General features: G+C 41.1%; 1 protein-coding gene across 2 annotated transcripts in view; it reads left to right on the top strand.

The window, feature by feature from the left end:
• CBLB (Cbl proto-oncogene B) overlaps positions 1-21,783 on the top strand; it is a 282,840-nt gene that overhangs the window by 143,160 nt on the left and 117,897 nt on the right. For both annotated transcript variants that reach the window (XM_077482458.1, XM_077482457.1), the window contains exons 5-8: positions 4,095-4,216; positions 4,376-4,513; positions 17,801-17,888; positions 20,896-21,027. In XM_077482458.1, the coding sequence (XP_077338584.1) occupies positions 4,095-4,216; positions 4,376-4,513; positions 17,801-17,888; positions 20,896-21,027 (480 nt within the window). The remainder of the gene's footprint in view (positions 1-4,094; positions 4,217-4,375; positions 4,514-17,800; positions 17,889-20,895; positions 21,028-21,783) is intronic.

Genomic DNA, 21,783 nt, shown 5'->3' on the forward strand with positions numbered 1-21,783 from the left:
CAATGGTTTCAAAATGTGTCTGATCTGTCTGTCGCAATGTCGCAGTCCTGATAAAAATCACATATCGCCACCATTACTAGTAAAAAAATAAGAATGTCATAAATCAATAACTTATTTTGTAGGCGCTATAACTTTTGCGCAAACCAATCAATATACACTTAAATATGTATAAGAATACAAATCGGTCTAAGGAATTTTTTTATTTTTTTAAATTGGGATATTTATTATAGCAACAAGTAAAAAATATTGTTATTTTTTTCCCAAAATTGTCGGTATTCTTTTGTTCATAGCGCAAAAAATAAAAAGCGCAGAGGTGATCAAGTACCTCCAAAAGAAAGCTCTATTTGTGGGAAAAAAGGATGTCAACTTTGAGTACAGCGTTGCACGACTGCGCAATTATCAGTTAAATCGACGCAGTGCCATATCGCAAAAAATGGCCCTGTCAGTAAGGGGGTAAATTTTTCTAGGGCTGAAGTGGTTAAACAGAATGTTTCATTTTTTTATGCTTACTAGTAACCATCCCATTACTGAGATCAGTTGTTTTTTTTGTGACGGGTAGCCCTATCTAATATATAATGGAGGTGTAAGCAGGGATTCAAGAGGAACAATCATTTGAGAGCCTTATACAAATGGCCCTTGAATAATCCTATCATTGGTCAAACCATACCTTGAAAAAGTATCCATACCCCTTGAAATTGTCCATGTTTTGTCATGCTACAACCAAAATCATAAATGTATTTTATTGGGGTTTTATGTGATAGACCAATGCAAAGTGGCGCATAATTGTGAAGTGGAAGGAAAATGATAAATGGTTTGTCACATTTTATTCAAGTAAATATCTGAAAAGTGTGGCTTGCATTTGTATTCAGCTCCTTTTACACTGATGCCCCTAACTAAAATATAGCACCGCAAAATTGACGGTAAAGCACCACTAAAAACAACGGCGCTTTACCGCCGGACACACCCACCTCCCCAGTGTGAAAGGGGCCTTAGTCATGCACTCTGCAAATCTGGCATTTATGGAAGAGTGGCAAGAAGAAAGCCATTGTTGAAAGCAAACCATAAGAAGTCCTGTTTGCAGTTTGCGATAAGCCATTCTGTACACAACTAATATCGATTGGCATCAGAAACTCTTTGAACGCTGTTAACTGTACGATTTTTATCTTGGGGCAAAGGGCAAACAAAACCTTGTAACTGGCCTTCCCAAAGATTTGTTTGTACCTATATAATATTTTTTTGCTTGTTTCCATTTGTGAAAGCAGTTCTGGTTCTGGGACAGGCATTGCACTGTATACAATTGGTGTACTCTACACTTGTAGGCTTGGGTGGGATATACCTCCAACAGAGGATCATAACTGCTATTCTAGCAAGTTCCCGTTACCAATTCCATGGAAAAGGGAATGCCCTTTACGTGCAGTTGTATGAAAAGAAACCATGATATGCAGTATTTAAAATCATATGCTATATTTACTTGAATACATCAGCCTCCCATGGAAGTTTTGTTTTTCTCATCTAAAAATAACATTTGAAAAGCTGTGAGATTTCACATTTCCTTCCTGTATAATTTTTTTTTTTCCACAGCACATTAATAAGTAGTAGGATTCTGAAAGAAAAAAATTTTGGAGTAAAAAGAAAACAAAAAAAATAAAAATAAACCGTAAATGCTCCTATAATTGGTTACAGCGATTGAGTCTATTGTCTGAATGTTGTTGCAAAGTTTAGACTGAAATGTTTATCTTTTTAGAAAGTGCTGACTGATTTTGTTGTGTTTTTCTTTGGCTTTTTTTTTTTTTTTTCTGTGGAGGAGATAAAAATAATCCACTTTGGAACCCATCATGGCACAAGCTTGTCCAGGGTATTTCCACAGAATCCTAATACTGCTTCTGAAACTATTTTTTCTTTTATCTTCACATTTTCACAGGGATGCAACTTAAGCTGATTTAGACTAAGTTTTGTTATTAAATGAAGTGGCTTAAAGATTAGGGGAAAAAATATACGCTTGTATATTAGAAGTGATGTTACATTCACACATTATTGCACAGTAATTCATAGAGTGTTCAAGGTCTGCTGCTCTTGGACATTGAAGAACAACTCCAGAAAATCTTATCTGTTGCTAATATGTTCTGGCAATGTTTGAGAATATTTAGGGTCTGAACAGTGCTATACAATTCCTTGTCATTCTTTTATTACTGTGCATATGTGCCATAATTTCATATCAGGAAGGCTGAGGCCATTGACTCAGATCATGTCTGAAGTCTGTCCTGTAAATGTTATATTACACATACCAGTGCTGTGTTACCAGGTGTTTTGAAATGGCCAGGCATATTTTAGATGTTCTGTGTCAGTAAGCTGTATTTGCACATCCTGGAGTTTTGAAGACTCTTGGTGGCCTGAGTCTTCAGGACTGAGGCCACCCTGCATAGAAAGAGACTCTTCATTGACCTTCCCACAGCCTGACCTGCTAGTCTTGGCTTTCTGATGAGGTGTGCTGGCTCTTTAGCATCCAGCAATTAGGGATGGTGCCTTGTCCCTCTCTGAACACTATAGTTCCTTATGCCAGTCCCTATATCAGTATGTGACTCAGTAGTGATGTTGCAGCCCGTGGCAGTGGTGCAGCAGTAGCATGTAGCACCTGGCAGTTTGATTAATGTAGAACATTTTGTAGGCAACAGAGATTGGACGCACGCAGGGGTGGGGATCAGAAGTAGTTTTCATTATAGGGTGGACTTTCTTAAACTTGTGACCAGTTGCTTTAAAGTGGAAATTTAGTCAAAACACAAATCGAAACCATCTCTCTGCCATATTCAAAGCCTAATCTATCTAGTCCTGTAAAGAAAAAAAATCACTATACTTACCTGGTCTGCAACTGCTCTGGTTCGGATTCTAGTGGCAGCTGCTGTGTGCAGAAGAGAATAGCTGTGAAATGCCTGGGAACTGATGTCACCCATAGTTACTGTGGGGCTTCCATTGTCAGCTGCCTCTCCTGCATACTTCCATACACTGAAGCTGCTGCTGACCTCTCAGCATGGGACCGGACCAGAGCGACTGCAGAACAGGTAAGGATAGCATTTTTTTTTTATCTTTACAGGGCTATATAGAATAGGCTTAGAATGTGGCTCAGAGCAGGTTTAGAGTTAGTTGGGTTTTTACTAAACTTCTACTTCAAGATCTGTACTCACCACAGATCGATACATTGCACTAAATATTCTGAAATACATGTCAGCAGTAGTGGAAGGCATGTTGTGGATATATTCATATAAAGCAAGGAGTGTCCTATTGCCTATGGCTGGGGGACCTTTGCTTTGCATCACAAAATAGTCTCACTTTAATGCAACCTTCTCCAGCAACTTATGCTTTTACCCTCTTTATGTTCCACTGTTGCGTTTCAACTTTCAGGGGTGAGTAAAAGAAGCCCAGTATAAGCTCTGAGTTGCTGTAGTTGGAGCCGAAACTGGACTGTGATAGCACTGGGCCAATCATCATGTACTTGTGCTGTCACATGAGAGAGGGGAGTGAGTCACATTCTCTGATACCTGGAAGTACCAGTTATTTTCTTTTGCTCCTGCCAGCTGAACAGAGCAGTGGGGGGGGGGGGGGGGGGGGGGTGAAGGAGTGTCAAACGTGTGTGCTACTAGGTTGGGAGGACCCAGCATAGGCAAAACACAGGCTTTCTTTCTTTAAGAGTGTTAAGCGCAGAGCCTTTTCTTTGGATCAGTGTTATTCTGTTTAAACAACTTTATCAAAAGGCATCTCTGAACTTTGGTATATAAGGGTATATGGTATATATATAATTATATACCATTTATTAATGGTATATAATGACTTCAGCCTTTTTGCTTGGCTGCTTGTGGCAATGCATAGCATACGTAACATCAGTATGGATCTTTTTTTGTATATATAAGTAAACAAGGTTGTTCTTTCTTTTAAATATATGAACACTATGGTTTCATTATATAATCATTTTAAATTCTGTGCATTGTATATGTTTTTACTGAGCTGTGAATTTTTCAAAGATCTAAGCTGTTAAAATAGATTGCTTTGTTATTAATGTCTGAACTGACACCAGTATATCTTCTCCCACCTTCCTTCCTCAGCCTTGGAGCTCCATATTAAGGAACTGGAACTTTTTAGCAGTGACTCACCCTGGTTATATGGCCTTTTTAACATATGACGAGGTCAAGGCACGTTTACAGAAGTACAGCACTAAACCAGGAAGGTAAACAGTCATTTTCCTTGTGGGTTTTTTGTTCCCACTTCAAAGTTTTATGTGTTTTTTTTTTTCCTCTTTGTGTCCTTTCTGGAGTTTATTCTGTTGTGATTTGTTTGTATTCAACATTTTAATTATTTAGTGATCTATATATTTTTGCCTTTTCAGTTACATTTTTAGATTGAGTTGCACAAGACTGGGGCAGTGGGCTATAGGATATGTGACTGGTGATGGGAATATTCTGCAGACGATACCTCATAACAAACCATTGTTTCAAGCTCTTATCGATGGCAGTCGGGAAGGATTGTAAGTATACAAGAATACTTGGGGAAGAATGGTCCAATCCCTGAAATGTTGTGTCTAAGACTCAGGCTTATGTGGAAATGTATATAAAATGTGTTTTTTCTTCTGTATATTGTGTCAGAACCAAGCAGGTCTGACCCAGGAGAAAATCACGAATCTCCCTATTCTGCTATTTACCGTATATACTCGAGTATAAGCCGAGATTTTCAGCCTCTTTTTTGAGGCTGAAAGTGCCCCCCTCGGCTTATACTCGAGTCATCGCTGTCTGCCCGCTCGATCAGCGTGTCGAGCAGACAGACAGCGGCCATTCTATTCAAAAGCCGCGCCTCCGGCTCCGCCTTCGCCTGTGATAGGCGGAACACTGAATTTCCCAGCAGCCTGTGTTCCGCCTATCACGGACATCGTATCATCCTCGTACTACGGACGAGGATGATACGACGTCTGTGATAGGCGGAACACAGGCTGCTGGGAAATTCAGTGTTCCGCCTATCACAGGCGAAGGCGGCGGCGCAGCTTTTGAATTTTACAATGGCCGCCGACGAAGAGGGCACGGGACGGAGGCAAGGCAAGGCACGGCACGGCACGGGACGGGACGGGGGCAAGGCACGACACGGGACGGATGCAAGGCAAGGCACGGCACGGGACGGAGGCAAGGAGGCAAGGCACGGGACGGAGGCTCGGGACAAAGGTAGGCTGGACACACACACACACACACACACACACACACACACACACACACACACACGGATGGATGGAGACACACACAGGGATGGATGGATGGATGGATGGAGACACACACACACAGGGATGGATGGATGGATGGATGGAGACACACACACACAGGGATGGATGGATGGATGGATGGAGACACACACACACAGGGATGGATGGATGGATGGACACACACACACACAGGGATGGATGGACGGACACACAGGGATGGACGGACACACAGGGATGGACGGACACACAGGGATGGACGGACACACAGGGATGGACGGACACACAGGGATGGACAGGCATGTCTCACCCTCGGCTTATACACGAGTCAATAAGTTTGCCAGTTTTTTGGGGGGTAAATTGGGGGCCTCGGCTTATATTCGGGTCGGCCTATACTCGAGTATATACGGTATAAGTTTTCCTGCCATTCAGCATGATGTATTAGTTCAGCAACAGACACAAAAAAATCCAGAGTTTTTGTCGTTGAAAGGCATAGACGCTGTTTTCTCATTGTGAAAAATGAATTGATTGCATTTAGTTAGTCAAAATGTATTCATTGAAAAAACTGTTGCTTTTCTAGTCATACTTTAGAGCGCTGCAGTGTTGCATTAAGGAAGACCGTTAATCAGAAAACTTTAATCCCAAAGGGAAATTATTGAGACACAGCCACACTCAACAAAGACAACACAAGATCACAACAATGTAAAGAACAAGACACAATGACCTAACAGAATTTCCAATAACAGCCATTAGCACCAAATAAACCAACTTAAAGCTATACACTAATAAACCTTCCATACAATTAAAATACGACATAGTATAAATAACACAGATTAAAATATAACAGAAAAACAAACTACCAAAATGCAAACAATACGTCACCCTCTTTGGCACCACCCCAAATAATAATTAACATAATACCAACATACTATAAAAACGACATTAAAATCCTGATCATAAACCAGATTTAAATTCCACGCCCAGCCCTCACAAAGAAGAATTCTATTAATTATAATTATGAATGTGCTGCCAACGTACCACAACTCCACCAAAACTGGACATGAGCTATTTTTTTTTTTTTTCTAGCACAGTTCCCACAATGTATGGCATATGCACTGTGGAGCACTGCAGTGCAAGTCTGTTGCCTGCTATTATTTTAGTACATGGAGGTGCCATTTAAAATCAGTGAGGACACACTACATTGGTTTTCTGGCTTTACATGTACATCAGTGTGTATTTCGCATGGATGCATTTTTGGGTACCTTCACAAGACACGTTGGTACGTAAATTAGATCCTGTCTAAATTGGCCCTAGTATGAATGTGAGTTATGGACCTCAGATTTAAGCTCCTTGAGGGTAGGGACTGATATGAATGTACAATGTATATATAAAGCTCTGCGTAAATTGACGGCGCTATATACAGTAAGTACCTGAAATAAAAAAAAATTAAATGTGGAAATGTGTATGATCACAGAAAATGTACATGTAAGTACGGTATGCATGTTCATGTGCCCGTATGGTTGCATTTATCTCTCAGCTGCTACCCCTCCTCATTTGTTTGACTCTCTGATGCCAGTTTTTTGGTGTAACATCCTACAAGCTGCTCACTAATTTCTGGTGATCCCTTCTTGACCTATTTATTACATGGGCCTGTTAGCGTTTGCTTTGTTGCCTACCCGGTGGATTGCTTTGAACATCCCATGGTAAAAGACTAAAGAACCTGTGTCCTGTACTGTGCGACAAAAAAGAAAATCGAATTTGGACTTGTAAACAAAATGTTTCTTGGGTACGGTGCAGGGCACAGGTCCTACTCCCCTGAGGCTTGCTGGGAGTTGGAAAGGGGGGTTATATAAGGCATGTCTCTGCAGCTTTTTTTTGCTACTATTAAAGATAAAGGTCCTGTGTCATGTTCTGTACTTTACTGCAAGAAACAGATTTTACTGGGAAGTCAAAAGCCAACAGCCGAGCATTTTATATGGCGATGTATGCACACATCCTGGTGCTCCGGCACAAGGCTCTTTTTATGGAAGGATTTTGAGAAGAGGAGCAGCAGAGAGGACCAGCGGGGGATCCCAGAAGAGGAGGTATGTAACTGCTCTGTGCAAAACTGTTGCACAGAGCAGGTAAGAATAACAACTTTTTTTTTATTGATGGGGAAAAAATGCTTTAATGATTCTCCATGTTAGTACAACCCAACCTCTTATGTGTTCATGAAAACAAAGTTGTTCCAACCGCTACCTTGCTGTGTGTAGCTATCGTAGAAGCAAACCCCACACAACAATGTGAATAGATCACTCATCACGCTCTAGGAGTGGTGGCTGGTGGGTTTTTCTTTGGGGGGGGGGGGGGTGGTAAACAAAAAACAGCACAACTCCCGGTTGTGGGGCACAGCCCTGAAATAGCACCACCACCTCACCAAACCCCCAACACTTACTCACTCCTGTGGCAGGGCTGTGATGTCCCCTCTCCTCCTCTCCTGGAGTGCGGACAGTGGCTCCGGTGTCCACTCCTCCAGCTTCCACTGCCGTGTGTCTCCTCTTACATCAAAGTGTTAGGCTTTTATTAGGATCACATGAAGCTTTGGCCAGTCGGGAAACAGGTCTCACAGACCTAGCTCCTGATTGGCGGGGATTAACTCTAATACGATAATAGTGAAAATTAATTTGCTATAGTCACACAACTGGGTGGACTTTGAGCGCAATGCTCTGAACCCTCCCTTTTTTTGATGCCTATTGGAGCCTCTGGCTCTAATCGGGAGCTTCAAAAAAACACCCACCCCACACTGGTGTTCATGGTCCGGCGCCACTGATGTATAGCTCAGGGGGCTGGACGCATGGATAGGGGAGGTGGCCTCCATGAGCCCTCTATGGACGTGCTGCCACTGCGGCTCTAGAGAAAATTGGCCTTTTGGATGTAAAAAGGTCAAATAGTTCTTATCTGTATCAGGGTTTCGAATCGCTCATCATTCCCATCTTCTGCTGCCAATGCTGAATGGCTGCCACAGGACATCTTTTGACTTCACTGTAGCTTGTACTGGGCAAAGGAGAACACAGAAGAGCATGAATCACAGATACAAGAAAAGTAATTCATACACAGACCAATGAATAATGGTGTTTAGGAAAATGTCAGCTGTTTCACAGTGAATCAGTCTCACCTTAAATATATGGGTGTGTGTGTGTATCTAATAAAAAAAAAAAAAATATATATATATATATATATATATATATATATATATATATTTTTTTTTTTTTTTTTTTTTTTGGATCTTGCAAAAGTGAGTACACCCCTCACATTTGTGTAAATATTTTATTATATCTTTTCATGTGACAACACTGAAGAAATGATACTTTTCTACAATGTAAAGTAGTGAGTGTACAGCTTGTATAACAGTGTCAATTTGCTATCCCCTCAAAATAACTCAACACACAGCCATTAATGTCTAAACCGCTGGAAACAAAAGTGAGTACACCTTTTAAGTGAAAATGTCCAAATTGGGGACAATTAGCCATTTTCCCTCCCTGGTGTCATGTGACTCATTAGTGTTACAAGGTCTAAGGTATGAATGGGGAGCAGGTGTGTTAAATTTGATGTTATCACTCTCATTCTCTCATACTCATCACTGAAAGTTCAACATGGCACCTCATGGCAAATAACTCTGAGGATCTGAAAAAAATTATTGTTGCTCTACATGAAGATGGCCTAGGCTATAAGAAGATTGCCAAGACCCTGAAACTGAGCTGCAGTGCGGTGGCCAAGATCATACAGCGGTTTAACAGAACAGGTTCCACTCAGAACAGGCCTCGCCATGGTCGACCAAAGAAGTTGAGTGCATGTGCTCAGTGTCATACGTCTATTTCCCAAAGACAACGTCTAGATATGAGTGCTGCCAGCATTGCTGCAGAGGTTGAAGGGGTAGTGGGTCAGCCTGTCAATGCTCAGACCATACACTGCATCAATTGGTCTGCATGGCTTTTGTCCCAGAAAGAATCCTCTTCTAAAAATGATGCACAAGAAAGCCCACAAACAGTTTGCTAAAGATAAGCAGATAAAGGACATGGATTACTGGAACCGTGTCCTGTGGTCTGATGAGACCAAGATAGACTTATTTGGTTCAGATGGTGTCAAAACATGTGTGGCAGCAACCAGGTGAGGAGTACAAAGACAAGTGTATCTTGCCTACAGTCAAGCATGGTGGTGGGAGTGTCATGGTCTGGGGCTGCATGAGTGCTGCCGACACTAGGGAGCTACAGTTCATTGAGGGAACCATGAATGCCAACATGTACTGTGACATACTGAAGCAGAGCATGATCCCTTCCCTACGGAGACTGGACCGCAGGGCAGTATGCCAACATAATCCCAAAAACACCTCCAAGACTGCCACTGCTGTGCTAAAGAAGCTGAGGGTAAAGGTGATAGACTGGCCAAGCATGTCTCCAGACCTAAACCCTATTGAGCATCTGTGGGGCATCCTCAAATGGAAGGTGGAGGAGTGCAAGGTCTCTAACATCCACCGGCTGTCATCATGGAGGAGTGGAAGAGGACTCCAGTGGCAATCTGTGAAGCTCTGGTGAACTCCATGCCCAAAAGGATTAAGATGGTGGTAGAAAATGATAGTGGCCACACAAAATATTGACACTTTGGGCTCAATTTGGACATTTTCACTTAGGGATGTACTCACTTTTGTTGCTAGCGGTTTTAGACATTAATGGCTGTGTGTTGAGTTATTTTGAGGGGACAGCAAATTTACACAGTTAAACAAGCTGTATACTCACTACTTTACTTTGTAGCAAAGTGTAATTTCTTCAAAAAAGATATAATAAAATATTTAAAAAAATGTGAGGGGTGTTCTCATTTTTGTGAGTGCGTGTGTACATTTTTTTTTTTTTTTTTGCTGCTTCAAATATTTCTTTCAAACTCCATAGTAAATATGTAATTTGTCCATGACAAGTAAATATTTACTTATAAAACAATTATGACTTCAACTGCAGATAACATTCATTCTGCAATGTTTGCAAAATTAGCCTTTAGTAACCCTCTGAGTATTATCAGATATGCTGCTGCGATATTTCTGTGCTAAGCTGAGAAAGGCAGTATTAACTTTTTGGATGAATCACTCTTCTCCTGTCACATGAATGTGGCAAAATCCACAACTTTTTTACAGTATTTAATAAAAGTGTGACCTCAAGGGGAGCACTTGGAAAGTCAAGTACAAAGTCTGATATTTGGTTTACATTCATAAAGCAGACCTTAAGTTAAAAACTGTCCATTTGATCCTTTTTCTGCTGCTGTTAAATATGCCCCCTCCCCCACCCAAAAACACTTCACTTTCTACATGCATGGGTCCATTGGATTCTTACCAGCTGAAGACTTATTTGGGTTGATTTACTAAAGATTGTGCACTTTACTTATTCAGTTGTTCCAGAGCTTTTTAGTAAATTGGATGAAGCGTCAATTTTCAAAGAATACCCACGTGCACATGATTGGATGATGATAGTCAGCAATGCTCCCCCTCATTTACTAAGCTATAGAGCAACTGCACTTGCAAAGTGAATAGTCTGTTTGCCTTTTTTAAATCAACCCTACTGCCTCCTTCTACGTTGGGTTAAGAAACTTATTGGATGCCTTGAACTGAGCAGACTGCCCTCTACCACAAATAAACCTACCTTTGACCGTGGCTGACTTGGAGCATCCAAATGAGGGAGAGAGGCAAGGGATTTTGGAGTCTCACTGCTTTTTAATGGCAGCATCAAGGTGGGTGCAGAGACAAAAGACCTTAAACCAGTATTATGAAATTGAAAATATGATCATTTTTGACTTTAGGTGAATTGGTTAACTGGTAAGTAACTTTCCCACAAAAATTCCATTCCTTTTTGTCCTGTTAAAATTTGAGATGTTTGTACATACTCATTTTGTTTCATTAAGTGCCTACCTAAATGTGCCTAGATCCCAGGAGCCTTGGGAGCGCAGTATATAAAGTGCTGATATCAGTTTAGAAATTGAGCACTGCACCCTCTCTTCCCCACCACCATCTTTTCTTAATATAATACTGGTGCCTTCCTGACCTATAGAAAATTAGGGACCTTATGCAGTCACATGAGCATCAGACCTGGACCATGGAGCAATGGAAGAAGGTGGCCTGATCTGATGAATTCCATTTCTTTTTTTTGCATTGTCTGGATGGCCAGGTGCGTGTGCACTACTTACCTGGGGAAAGGATGGCATCAGGTAGCACTATGAGAAAAGGGCAAGCTGGTAAGGGCAGTGTGATGCTTTTCATGTGCTCTGCTGGGAAGCCTTGGGTCCTGCCATTCATGTAGATGTTATTTGACACCTACCTAAGAATTGGCTTAGTATACCCCTTCATGAAAATGGTATTGTCTGATGGCCTCTTTCAGCAAGATGATGCTCCATGGCACACTGCAAATTGGTTCAAGAATGGTTTTTAGGAATAGAATGAATTTGAGATGTTGACTTAGTCTCCAAATCTCAGTACATCGAGCATCTGTGGGTCTACTGGTGTCCATGCCACGACTGTTCAGGGCTGTTCTGACAGCAAAAGGGGGACCTACACAATATTACGTTGGTCATCTATAATGCTGTGGCTGATCAGTGTATACATTCAATTAAATTGGTCACCATTTGTTCATGTCCTCAAAGAAGACAAGATAAACCTCATCACTGAATGTTCACTTTTCTTGCCCTGTGAGTGCTGCCTTGAAAAAATAAATCACACACTATATTATCAAAAGTATTGAGACACCTTAACATGCACATGAACTTTAATGGCATCATAGGATTCAATATTGAGTTGGTCCACCTTTTGCAGCTATATCAGCTTTAACTCTTCAGGGAAGGTTGTCCACAAGGTTTAGGAGTGTGTCTATGGGAATATTTGACCATTCTTCCAGAAGCGCATTTGTGAAGTCAGGCACTGATGCTGGACGAGAAGGCCTGGCTTGCAGTCTCCACTTTAATCTATCCCAAAGGTGTTCTATCGGGTTCAAGTCAGGACTGTGCAGGCTAGTTACATTCCTCAACCCCAATATTGTCTGGTATGCTAATGCCTTAAGTGTTCCCTTCGCTGGAGCTAAGGGGCCAGGCCCAACCAAAAGTGCTCAAGGCAAGGTCCCTAAAGACATGGATGGGTGAGTTTGGGGTGAAAAAAACTTGACTGGCCTGCACAGAGTCATGACATCAATTCGATAGGACACCTTTGGGATGAATTAGGGCGTAGACTGCGAGCCAGGCCTTCTCATCCACATCGGTGCCTGACCTCACAAATGTGCTTCAGGAAGAATGCTCAAACATTCCTAAAGAAAAACTCCTAAACCTTGTCGACAGCCATCCTAGAAGAGTTGAAGCCGTTCTAGCTGCAAAAGGTGGGCCAACTCCATATTGAATCCTTTGGACTAAGACTGGAATGCCATTAAAGTTCATGTGTGTGTGTACAGGCAGGTGTCCCAATACTTTTTGTAATATAGTGTATATGTGTATATATAATATGTGTGTGTGTATATGTATCTATATATATATATATATATATATATATATATATATGAGATAGATAGATATATTTATTATATGTATGAATGTGTATATATACAGTTGTGCTCAGACCTGGTAGAATTTATGATTTGATATGATCAACTGTGTTTACTCTTTTTAAATCATAATGACAACAGAAACTACCCACATGACCCTGACCAAAAGTTTACATACCCTGGTGATTTTGGCCTGATAATATGCACGCAAGTTGACAAAAGGAGTTTGAATGGCAATTAAAGGTAACCATCCTCACCTGTGATCTGTTTGCTTGTGTGTGTACAAAAGGTCAGTGAGCTTCTGGACTCCTGACAGACCCTTACATCTTTCATCCAGTGCTGCACTGATGTTTCTGGATTCTGAGTCATGGGGAAAGAAAAAGAAATGTCAACGGATCTGTGGGAAAAGGTAGTTGAACTGTATAAAACAGGAAAGGGAGATAAAAAGATATCCAGGGAATTTAGAATGCCAGTCAGCAGTGTTGAAGCTCTAATCAAGAAGTGGAAAATGAGGGGTTCTGTTGAAACCAAACCACGGTCAGGTAAACCAACTGAAATTTCATCCACAACTGCCAGGAAATTTTTTTGGGGATGCAAAGAAAAACCCACAAATAACTTCAGGTGAAATATAGGACTGCATGTTCGGGTCGGCGGAAGAAAACCTTTACTATGCAAATGCCACAAAGTTTCCCGGTTACAACACGCCAAACAGCAAAGAGACAAGCCTCAAACCTTCTGGCACAAAGTCATTTGGAGTGATGAGACCAAAGTTGAGCTTTTTGGCCACAACCACAAGCTGCTACATTTGGAGAGGCATCAACAAGGCCTATGATGAAAGGTACATCATTCCTGCTGTGAAACACAGAGGTGGATCGCTGCTGTTTTGGGGATGTGTGAGCTACAAAGGTACAGGAAATTTGGTCAAAATTGATGGCAAGATGACTGCAGTATATGATCAAAAAATACTGGAGGAACATTTGTATTCATCAGTCAGGAAGCTGCTCATGGAACATACTTGGACATTCCAACATGACAATAAACCAAAACACGAGACCAAGTCGACCTGTCATTGGCTACAGCAGAATAAAGTGAAGGTTCTGGAGTGGCCATCTCAGTCTTCTGACCACAATATCATTGAGCCACTCTGGGGAGATCTCAAACGTGCCGTTCATGCAAGACAGCCCAAGAATTTATAGGAACTGGAGGCTTTTTGCCAAGAGAAATGGGCAGCTTTACCATCTGAGAAGATAAAGAGCCTCATCCAGAAATGCCACACAAGACCTCCAGCTGTCTTCGATGTTAAAGGGGGCAATACATGGTATTAAGAACTGGGGTATGTAAACCTTTGATCAGGGTCATTTGGGTAGTTTCTGTTGTCATTATGATTTATAAAGAGTAAACATAGCTGATTGATAATAAATGGCTTCAGCCAAACACTAACCACGAGTGAAAGAAACGTTTTTGTGTTATCATATTCTCTGAAAAATGCCCAAGAAATCATAAATAATTTTACTGGCAGATTTAAAGTCTATAGTAATTTTTCTTTTTAAAGTGGTTGTAAAGGTTTTTACTTTAATGCATTCTCTGCATTAAGGAAAAATAGACTGTTACGATCACACTCAGAAGAAGGCAGGAGGAGCCAGGAGGGCCGGTGGGGGAGGATGATTGGGTTGCTCTGTGCAAAACCAAAGGTAAGTATGACATATTAGTTAAAAAAAACAAAAACTTTACAGTTACTTTAACGGACTCAATCTGGCTGTGTATGAATCTTCAGTGACAGTGAAGCTGACATGGTATTTTTTATCGTCCGCTAGATTCCAGACTATATTACCTTTAGAGTATGTGATTTAACTCAATAATGAAAATGAGAACAAATCGAAAATATTGAATATGTCAATATCAAGTGAGATGAGAAAGACACTCGGTTTGCAAACACTAGATTAGAATGGCTGTGTTCGGTAGTGTAACCAAGCACTTCTAGGAAGACAAGTGTTCCAGCCAAATGTATGAATGCTTAGGAAGATGGGATAATTTAGGCCTGTCAGCTGTAGAGTACAAGTAGGATATCCCTGCTGCTAAGGATTGTGTTTTACTTGAGGACCTCTACTTAACTAATGCTCAAGTTGAATACATTTTAAAACCTATTAGATAGGTGTTACAGTTGAGCTGAGCATCACTTGCGATAATTGGGCTTGTGTAGGGATTACAGGTAGACAGATATGTGAAAAACAACAATCCTTTAATGGTATTGTTGGGTTTTGGGTGGTTCTGAATGAGTAAAGAGATCATAGTTTGCTGATTTACAAACGTTGAGTTTAACATATTTCAAATAGGTTTACATTTTTACCTTTAAATTGACTAATTACTTGCTTATTAATCTGTCCATGCATTCCCAGATAAAATGTAACCACATAACAAATACACACTTTAACCACCTTCAGACCGGACCATTTTGCTGGTAAATGACCAGAGGTCTTTTTACAATTTGGCACTGCGCTGCTTTAACTGGTAATTTTTTTTTTTTTTTTTTTACACAAAGTTGTCACTAAATGATATATTGCTCACACATGCTATGGGCATATGTGAAATGACACCCCAAAATAAATTCTGCTGCTTCTCCTGAGTATTGGGATACCACATATGTGGGACTTTTTGGGAGCCTAGCCGCGTACGGGGCCCCGAAAGCCAAGAACCGCCTTCAGGTTTTCTAAGGGCGTAAATATTTGACTTCACTCCTCACTACCTATTACAGTTTTGAAGGCCATAAAATGCCAAGATGGCACAAAACCCCCACAAATGACCCCATTTTAGAAAGTAGACACCCCAAGCTATTTGCTGAGAGGCATATTGAGTCCATGGAATATTTTATATTTTGCCACAAGTTGCGGGAAAATTACAAACTTTTTTTTTTTTTTTTTTTTTCACAAAGTTGTCACTAAATGATATATTGCTCACGCATGCCATGGGCATATGTGAAATGACACCCCAAAATAAATTCTGCTGCTTCTCCTGAGTACGGGGATACCACATATGTGGGACTTTTTGGGAGCCTAGCCGCGTACGGGGCCCCGAAAACCAAGCACCGCCTTCAGGCTTTCTAAGGGCGTTACAGTTTTGAAGGCCATAAAATGCCAAGATGGCACAAACCCCCCCCAAATGACCCCATTTTGGAAAGTAGACACCCCTAAATTTAGGGGTACACTAGTGAGACTAGGTAATAAATGGCGGGTGCCCTGAAACTATAAAAAAAATAACTAACCAATCAGCGTCACCTGTAACAGTTATATGGTGATCACTGGTGAAAGGGTTAACTAGGGGGCAATCAGGGGGCTTTATGCGGTAGTATATGGGGGTCCCTGGCGCTATAAAAAGCTGCGGCGAACCTAAATACCTACCTGCCTAACTAGCGTCACCTGTGACACTAATACGGCGATCAGAAAAATGATCGCTTATTAGGCTGGGTTCACACTGGAGCGATGCGGAAACGCCACGAATCCGCGGCGGGTTCCCGCATCGCATGCCTCCCGGCGGCAGTTCACACTGCCCTATGTGAACTGCTGGGAGTGTCAGTGAAATGTTACTGACGCCCCCAGATCAGTTCGCATATCGCAGTGCGATCTGCAAACTCGGATCGCATGGTGTGAACACCCATGCGATCCGATTCTGCTGCGGGCCAAAAAAAGGGTCCCGTGCGAATTTGCGGCGGGTGCGGCGGGTGTGGCGGGTGCGGCGAATGGCTGAACTCGAATCGCACAGAGATTGGATGTGATTTGCACTGCAGTGCGGTGCGAATCACATTCGTTCTCATAAACCGCTGCAATGTGAACCCTGCCTTAGTGACACTGGCGACGGGGGGTGATCACGGGGTTAAACCTTTATTGGGGGGGTTAGGGGGGCACATTAGAACTAAAGGGGGCTAACCCTAACTGCCCTAACAGTTATTACAGTCACAAATGACACCAATGCAAAAAAAAAAAAAAAAAGCTATTGGTGTCACTGTGACTGGGGGGGCAGGGGTAATTGGGGGGTGATCGGGGGGTAAAGGGGGGGTGTGAGTGTGCCTGGCATGTTCTACTGTGTAGTGTAGTGCTTGTGCAACTCACCGATGCTCTCTCCTCGGTGCCGGAACGAAAACTACCGACACGGAGGAGAGAATACATCATTTCCTCTCCTGTGTTTACATTACAGGAGAGGAAGTGATGTCACCGGACAATTTCATTCGCCGGGAGCGATCGCGAGGGGGTGGCCATGAATGAATGGCCGTCCCCTCGTCCGGGATCGCTTCCGAACGAATACCGACCGCCGCAGGCACCGGGCGGGGGCCCGATCGGGCCCCCGACCCGCGGGAGGCAAGGGACGTACATGTAAGCCCTTATGCCTGCCCGTGCCATTCTGCCGACGTACATCGGCGTGCGGCGGTCGGCAAGTGGTTAAGCAGGCCATACATTATACAATTTTCTTCAGTTTCCTTTAGATTTACCTTCGACTATTTTAATTCAAGGGCCTGTTTGATTGCATACTAATTGAAAGTGTTTATAGGTTTTTACTTGTATGATATGGTTTTAGTAACTCTAAAGGAAAATTGTATAATGTATGGCCAGCCTTAGAAACAAGATTTTAGTAAATAAAGACGTAGTCCTTATTATTTCAGGAAGGTTGACAAGTGGTCCTTGACATGAAATAGTGAGCCAATGTTATGAACAACTTGAGCCTTGCATCTATATAATATTACCTATATGTGGGCTGTATGTATACCTTCAGGTTATATTTCTATTTTACATGATTTACTTTACTTCAACCTACAAAAACATAATGGGCAAAAGGGATTTAGGATCAGGAATCCGAACGTCTCTAAACATAAATGATTGTAGGTAATGACATAAATATAAAACAATGTCTGTTATACTTATGTAATATTAAAAGTCTTATCTTCTTATTTGCATTCGTGTATTTAGCTGTATGTTTCATCGCATAGTTACCAAGTACTAGTTATCTGCTATTGATGAAAGGCCTTTTTTTTTTTTTTCAGCTATCTTTATCCTGATGGAAGAAGTTATAATCCTGATTTGACGGGTCTGTGTGAGCCAATGCCACACGATCACATAAAAGTTACCCAGGTAGCTTTGCTGATCATACGTGTTTCTCATAAATGCATATTTGATACATTATTACTTGATTATTATCAGCTTCTGCCATAACACTAGGTTATATTGGGTATGTCATATGAAATCCAAGGATGGCCAGTGGGTATGCATAAAACAGGAAATACATACACTTGACTCTATGCTATTGTGCAAAAATGTTAATGAAAAATGAAAGATACGCTGGATTTTATTTTACAGACTTTATGATCTTTTATCATGGTTGTCTTTTTCACAACAAAAACATCAAGCTCAACTCACTAAATAACATTTCATTTGATAGTTTAATCACGTGACACATTTTTTCCAATTATCTCATGCAAAGCTGAAAATGTCAGTTTTTTTATCACCTTATGTGGTATTTACCAAAAAAAGCAAAATCACTCAGTAAATACTTCATAAAACTTCATTAAAGTAATTTTACAAAAGGAAACCAATAATTACAGTAAATGCATCCGTTAAAATAGTAGTGGTCAAGGTATTTAACCACTTCCCGCCCACGCTATAGCCGAAAGACTGCTACAGTGTGGACGTTACCTGCCGGGAGAGCGTCCCTAGACGTCCTCCTATTTACTTCTGCAATGCGTGCTCCTGAGAGCGCGCATCAAAGAATTAGTGCCACGTGTCATCAGTGCCACATATAAGTACCATCTGTCATCAGTGCCACATATTAGTGCCATCTGTCATCAGTGTCACGTGTCATCAGTGCCACATATCAGTCCCATCTGTCATCAGTGCCACGTGCCACGTGTCATTGTCCTGGTGCTCCAGGGCCTTCAGAAGTGTAATAGGTAGTTAACAAATTAGATGTGTAATTTATGCTCCTAGAACACCTGATGGCGCTCCCTGCATGTTGGGCCCCTCTAAGTGGCCAGGCTGTGAAAAAGTCCCACACATGTGGTATCGTAATACTGAGGAGGAGTAGCAGAATTTATTTTGGGGTGTCATTTGTGGTATACACATGCCATGTGAGAGAAATAACCTATTACAATGACAATTTTGTGGGAAAAAAAATCTTAATTTTCCAAAGAATTGTGGGAAAAAATGACAACATCAAAAACCTCACCATGCCTCTTACTGAATACCTTGGAATGTCTACTTTCCAAAAAGGGGTCATTTGGGGGGTTTTTGTAATTTCCTGGCTTGTTCGGGTCACAAGAAATGACATAAGCCACCAGTACATCAGATGTGATCAATTTTGTATGATTCGCACCATAGCTTGTAGACTCTCTAACTTTCACAAAGGCCAAATAATATCCACTAATTTGGGTTATTTTTACCAAAGACATGTAGCAGTATAAATTGTGGCCAAAATGTATGAAGAAAAATTAATAATTTACATAATTTTATCACAGAAACAAAGAAAAATGTGTTTTTTTTCAAAAATTTTTCATTTATAGTGCAAAAAATAAAAAACCCCAGAGGTGATCAAATACCACCAAAAGAAAGCTCTATTTGTGGGGAAAAAACGCACAAAAAATTCATTTTTGTACAGTGTTGCATGACTAATTGTCATTCAAAGTGTGAGAGCCCCGAAAGCTGAAAAGGAGGGGTGTTTAAGTGCCCAGTAGGCAAGTGGTTAAGGAATGTAAAAATATAATGGCCAATTTGGAGGAGTCTCTACCTTTTTGGATCAGTTTCTCAGCAGTAATGCATAGAAATCTAAATATGGAAAAATGCAATCATTGGGGCTGATTTTCTTAAAAGTATAACTAAAGGCCCAAGTAGGGATCTTAACCCTTGTTTGTCTTGTTTACTGTTATCATTGAAAGTGAAAGAAACTTCTAAATTTTGGGTTGCCCCGTAAAAGTAAAGAGGGGAAATCTAATGGGGACACTGGTTCTGGTGAGATTCCCTTAATTTGGAGGGATTTCCTCTCACTTCCTGTTTGGCTATGTTGCAGGAAGTGAGGGGAAATCCCCCCCCCCCCCCCCCCAATGACAATGTTGTCTTTTTCATTGGTGGAAGAAGTGTATTTATGTGTGTGTGATTTTTTTTATTTTTTTTTATACCATTTTCATTCAATATTTGACATTTATAAATATATTTTTTATTTAATGTAACTTAATTGTTTTTGTTACACCATGTGTATACTGTGAAAGCAGCTTCACTTTGGTATTCCAGTCATCTTTTTTCTTTTGTATGAATACATATGTTGCAGGAACTGTACTGACTTGGGCTTAGTTCACACTAGTGCGGTCCGTGCGGCCTACGTTTGCTCGAGCACAGCAGCCCGTTCATTTGAATGAACAGCAGAAAAAAAAGCGCATGCAACTTTCTAAAAATGTGGCCGCAGGAAAACCGTGTGGTCTTTTTGACCATGCGGTTTCCCTGTGGTTCCGGCACCCGCAGTTGTGCTGTGGGCTGAGATGCTTGGGGCTAATGGCAGCCCTATGTGTCACACAAGAGATGCATAGTGTGCTATCTTAGAATGAAGCCCCCCACACCGTCTCACGGTCATCACCAAGGGAGCTCACGTTTTGCCTTAGCGATTCTTCCAGGTTGGCAGGTCCAGCACTGTGAGTGGCCAGAGCCACAATGCCATTCCGGCATGATATGCCTGACCTTCACTGCGCATGCGTCTCTGACGTCTGCGACTGCATGCAAGGTGAATATCTCCTAAACCGTACAGGTTTAGGAGATATTCATTTTACTTACAGGTGAGCCTTATTATAGGCTTACCTGTAGGTAAAAATGTGCTAAAGAGGTATACAATTGTTTTAATGCATAGAATGCATTAAGATAAAAAAATGTTTGTTTTTTGTGAATTGAGCCCATTGTTTCTGATCTTGTAATTTTAGCCTTAGAAAAGCTATCGTTTGTCATTTCTATAAGCTTTGTGCTTCAGCAAACCACAAACCTGCTGCTTATATCGGTGTTTTGAAGCCAACTTGATAACTGATTTTTTATTTTTTTTGCAAGTGGTGAGTACAAGTGTTATAATATATATATATATATTTTTTTTTTGCCCACTTCCTTTCAGGAACAATATGAATTGTACTGTGAAATGGGCTCTACTTTTCAGCTCTGTAAAATCTGCGCGGAAAATGACAAGGATGTCAAGATTGAGCCTTGTGGCCATTTGATGTGTACGTCATGTCTAACCTCTTGGCAGGTACAGTAAAGAGTATGTTTAAAGATTTGGATGTTAGCAATGCTTGTTAAAGTTGCATATACCCTTTTAGTAATAAGCTATGTCATGTCCCTTTTCTGGACTTTAACGTGAACCTACAATATTAACTATGCAGAGCAGCATCAACTGATATTGTCCATCATTTTTAGTAATTTTTTTTTGCACATTCGAGCTGTATAATTTCTTCTGTTGTACAAGTACTTGAAATTGCTGGCTTGTAGGCAGATAAAGTGTCTTTAGATATTTAGTTAACCACCCATTTAGTAGCTTTTAATGTAAATTGCTGTAGTTCCAAGAATTTTCTTGACCCAGGAAGGTTTCCACCATGTGCGCACCAATGGTTCCTAATTGCTTGTAAATGTCTAAATGGAAACTTGTGTGATTATGTTTAATAAAACAGTAAAAGCTCCTGCGTAAAATGCATGCTGCTATTTCCAAATGTCTAATAGTGGCTATGTACTGCACTTCATTTTTAATATTAATGGTAGACTGTACATGGCATATCTGCTTTAAAATTCACTGTATAAAAAAGGTACTTTAACTGGTAATCAAAATAAATAATTCCTAACCAATTTATGCCAGCCAGAGTCAACATTTTTAATGGGCCATTATACCCGGAGCTGATAGGTGTGCCTCCTGCTCCTGCTGCACAGTGCTGATGTAATCAGAAGCTGTGCCTACCAGTTTCCATACATCAACCACAGTGGCTGAGTGGTTAGTGTTCCATCTAGCAGCACT

This window comes from Lithobates pipiens, unplaced genomic scaffold (assembly GCF_037356315.1).
Source record: "Lithobates pipiens isolate NorthernLeopardFrog02 unplaced genomic scaffold, aLitPip1_a1.2 Scaffold_16, whole genome shotgun sequence".
NCBI lineage: Eukaryota > Metazoa > Chordata > Amphibia > Anura > Ranidae > Lithobates > Lithobates pipiens.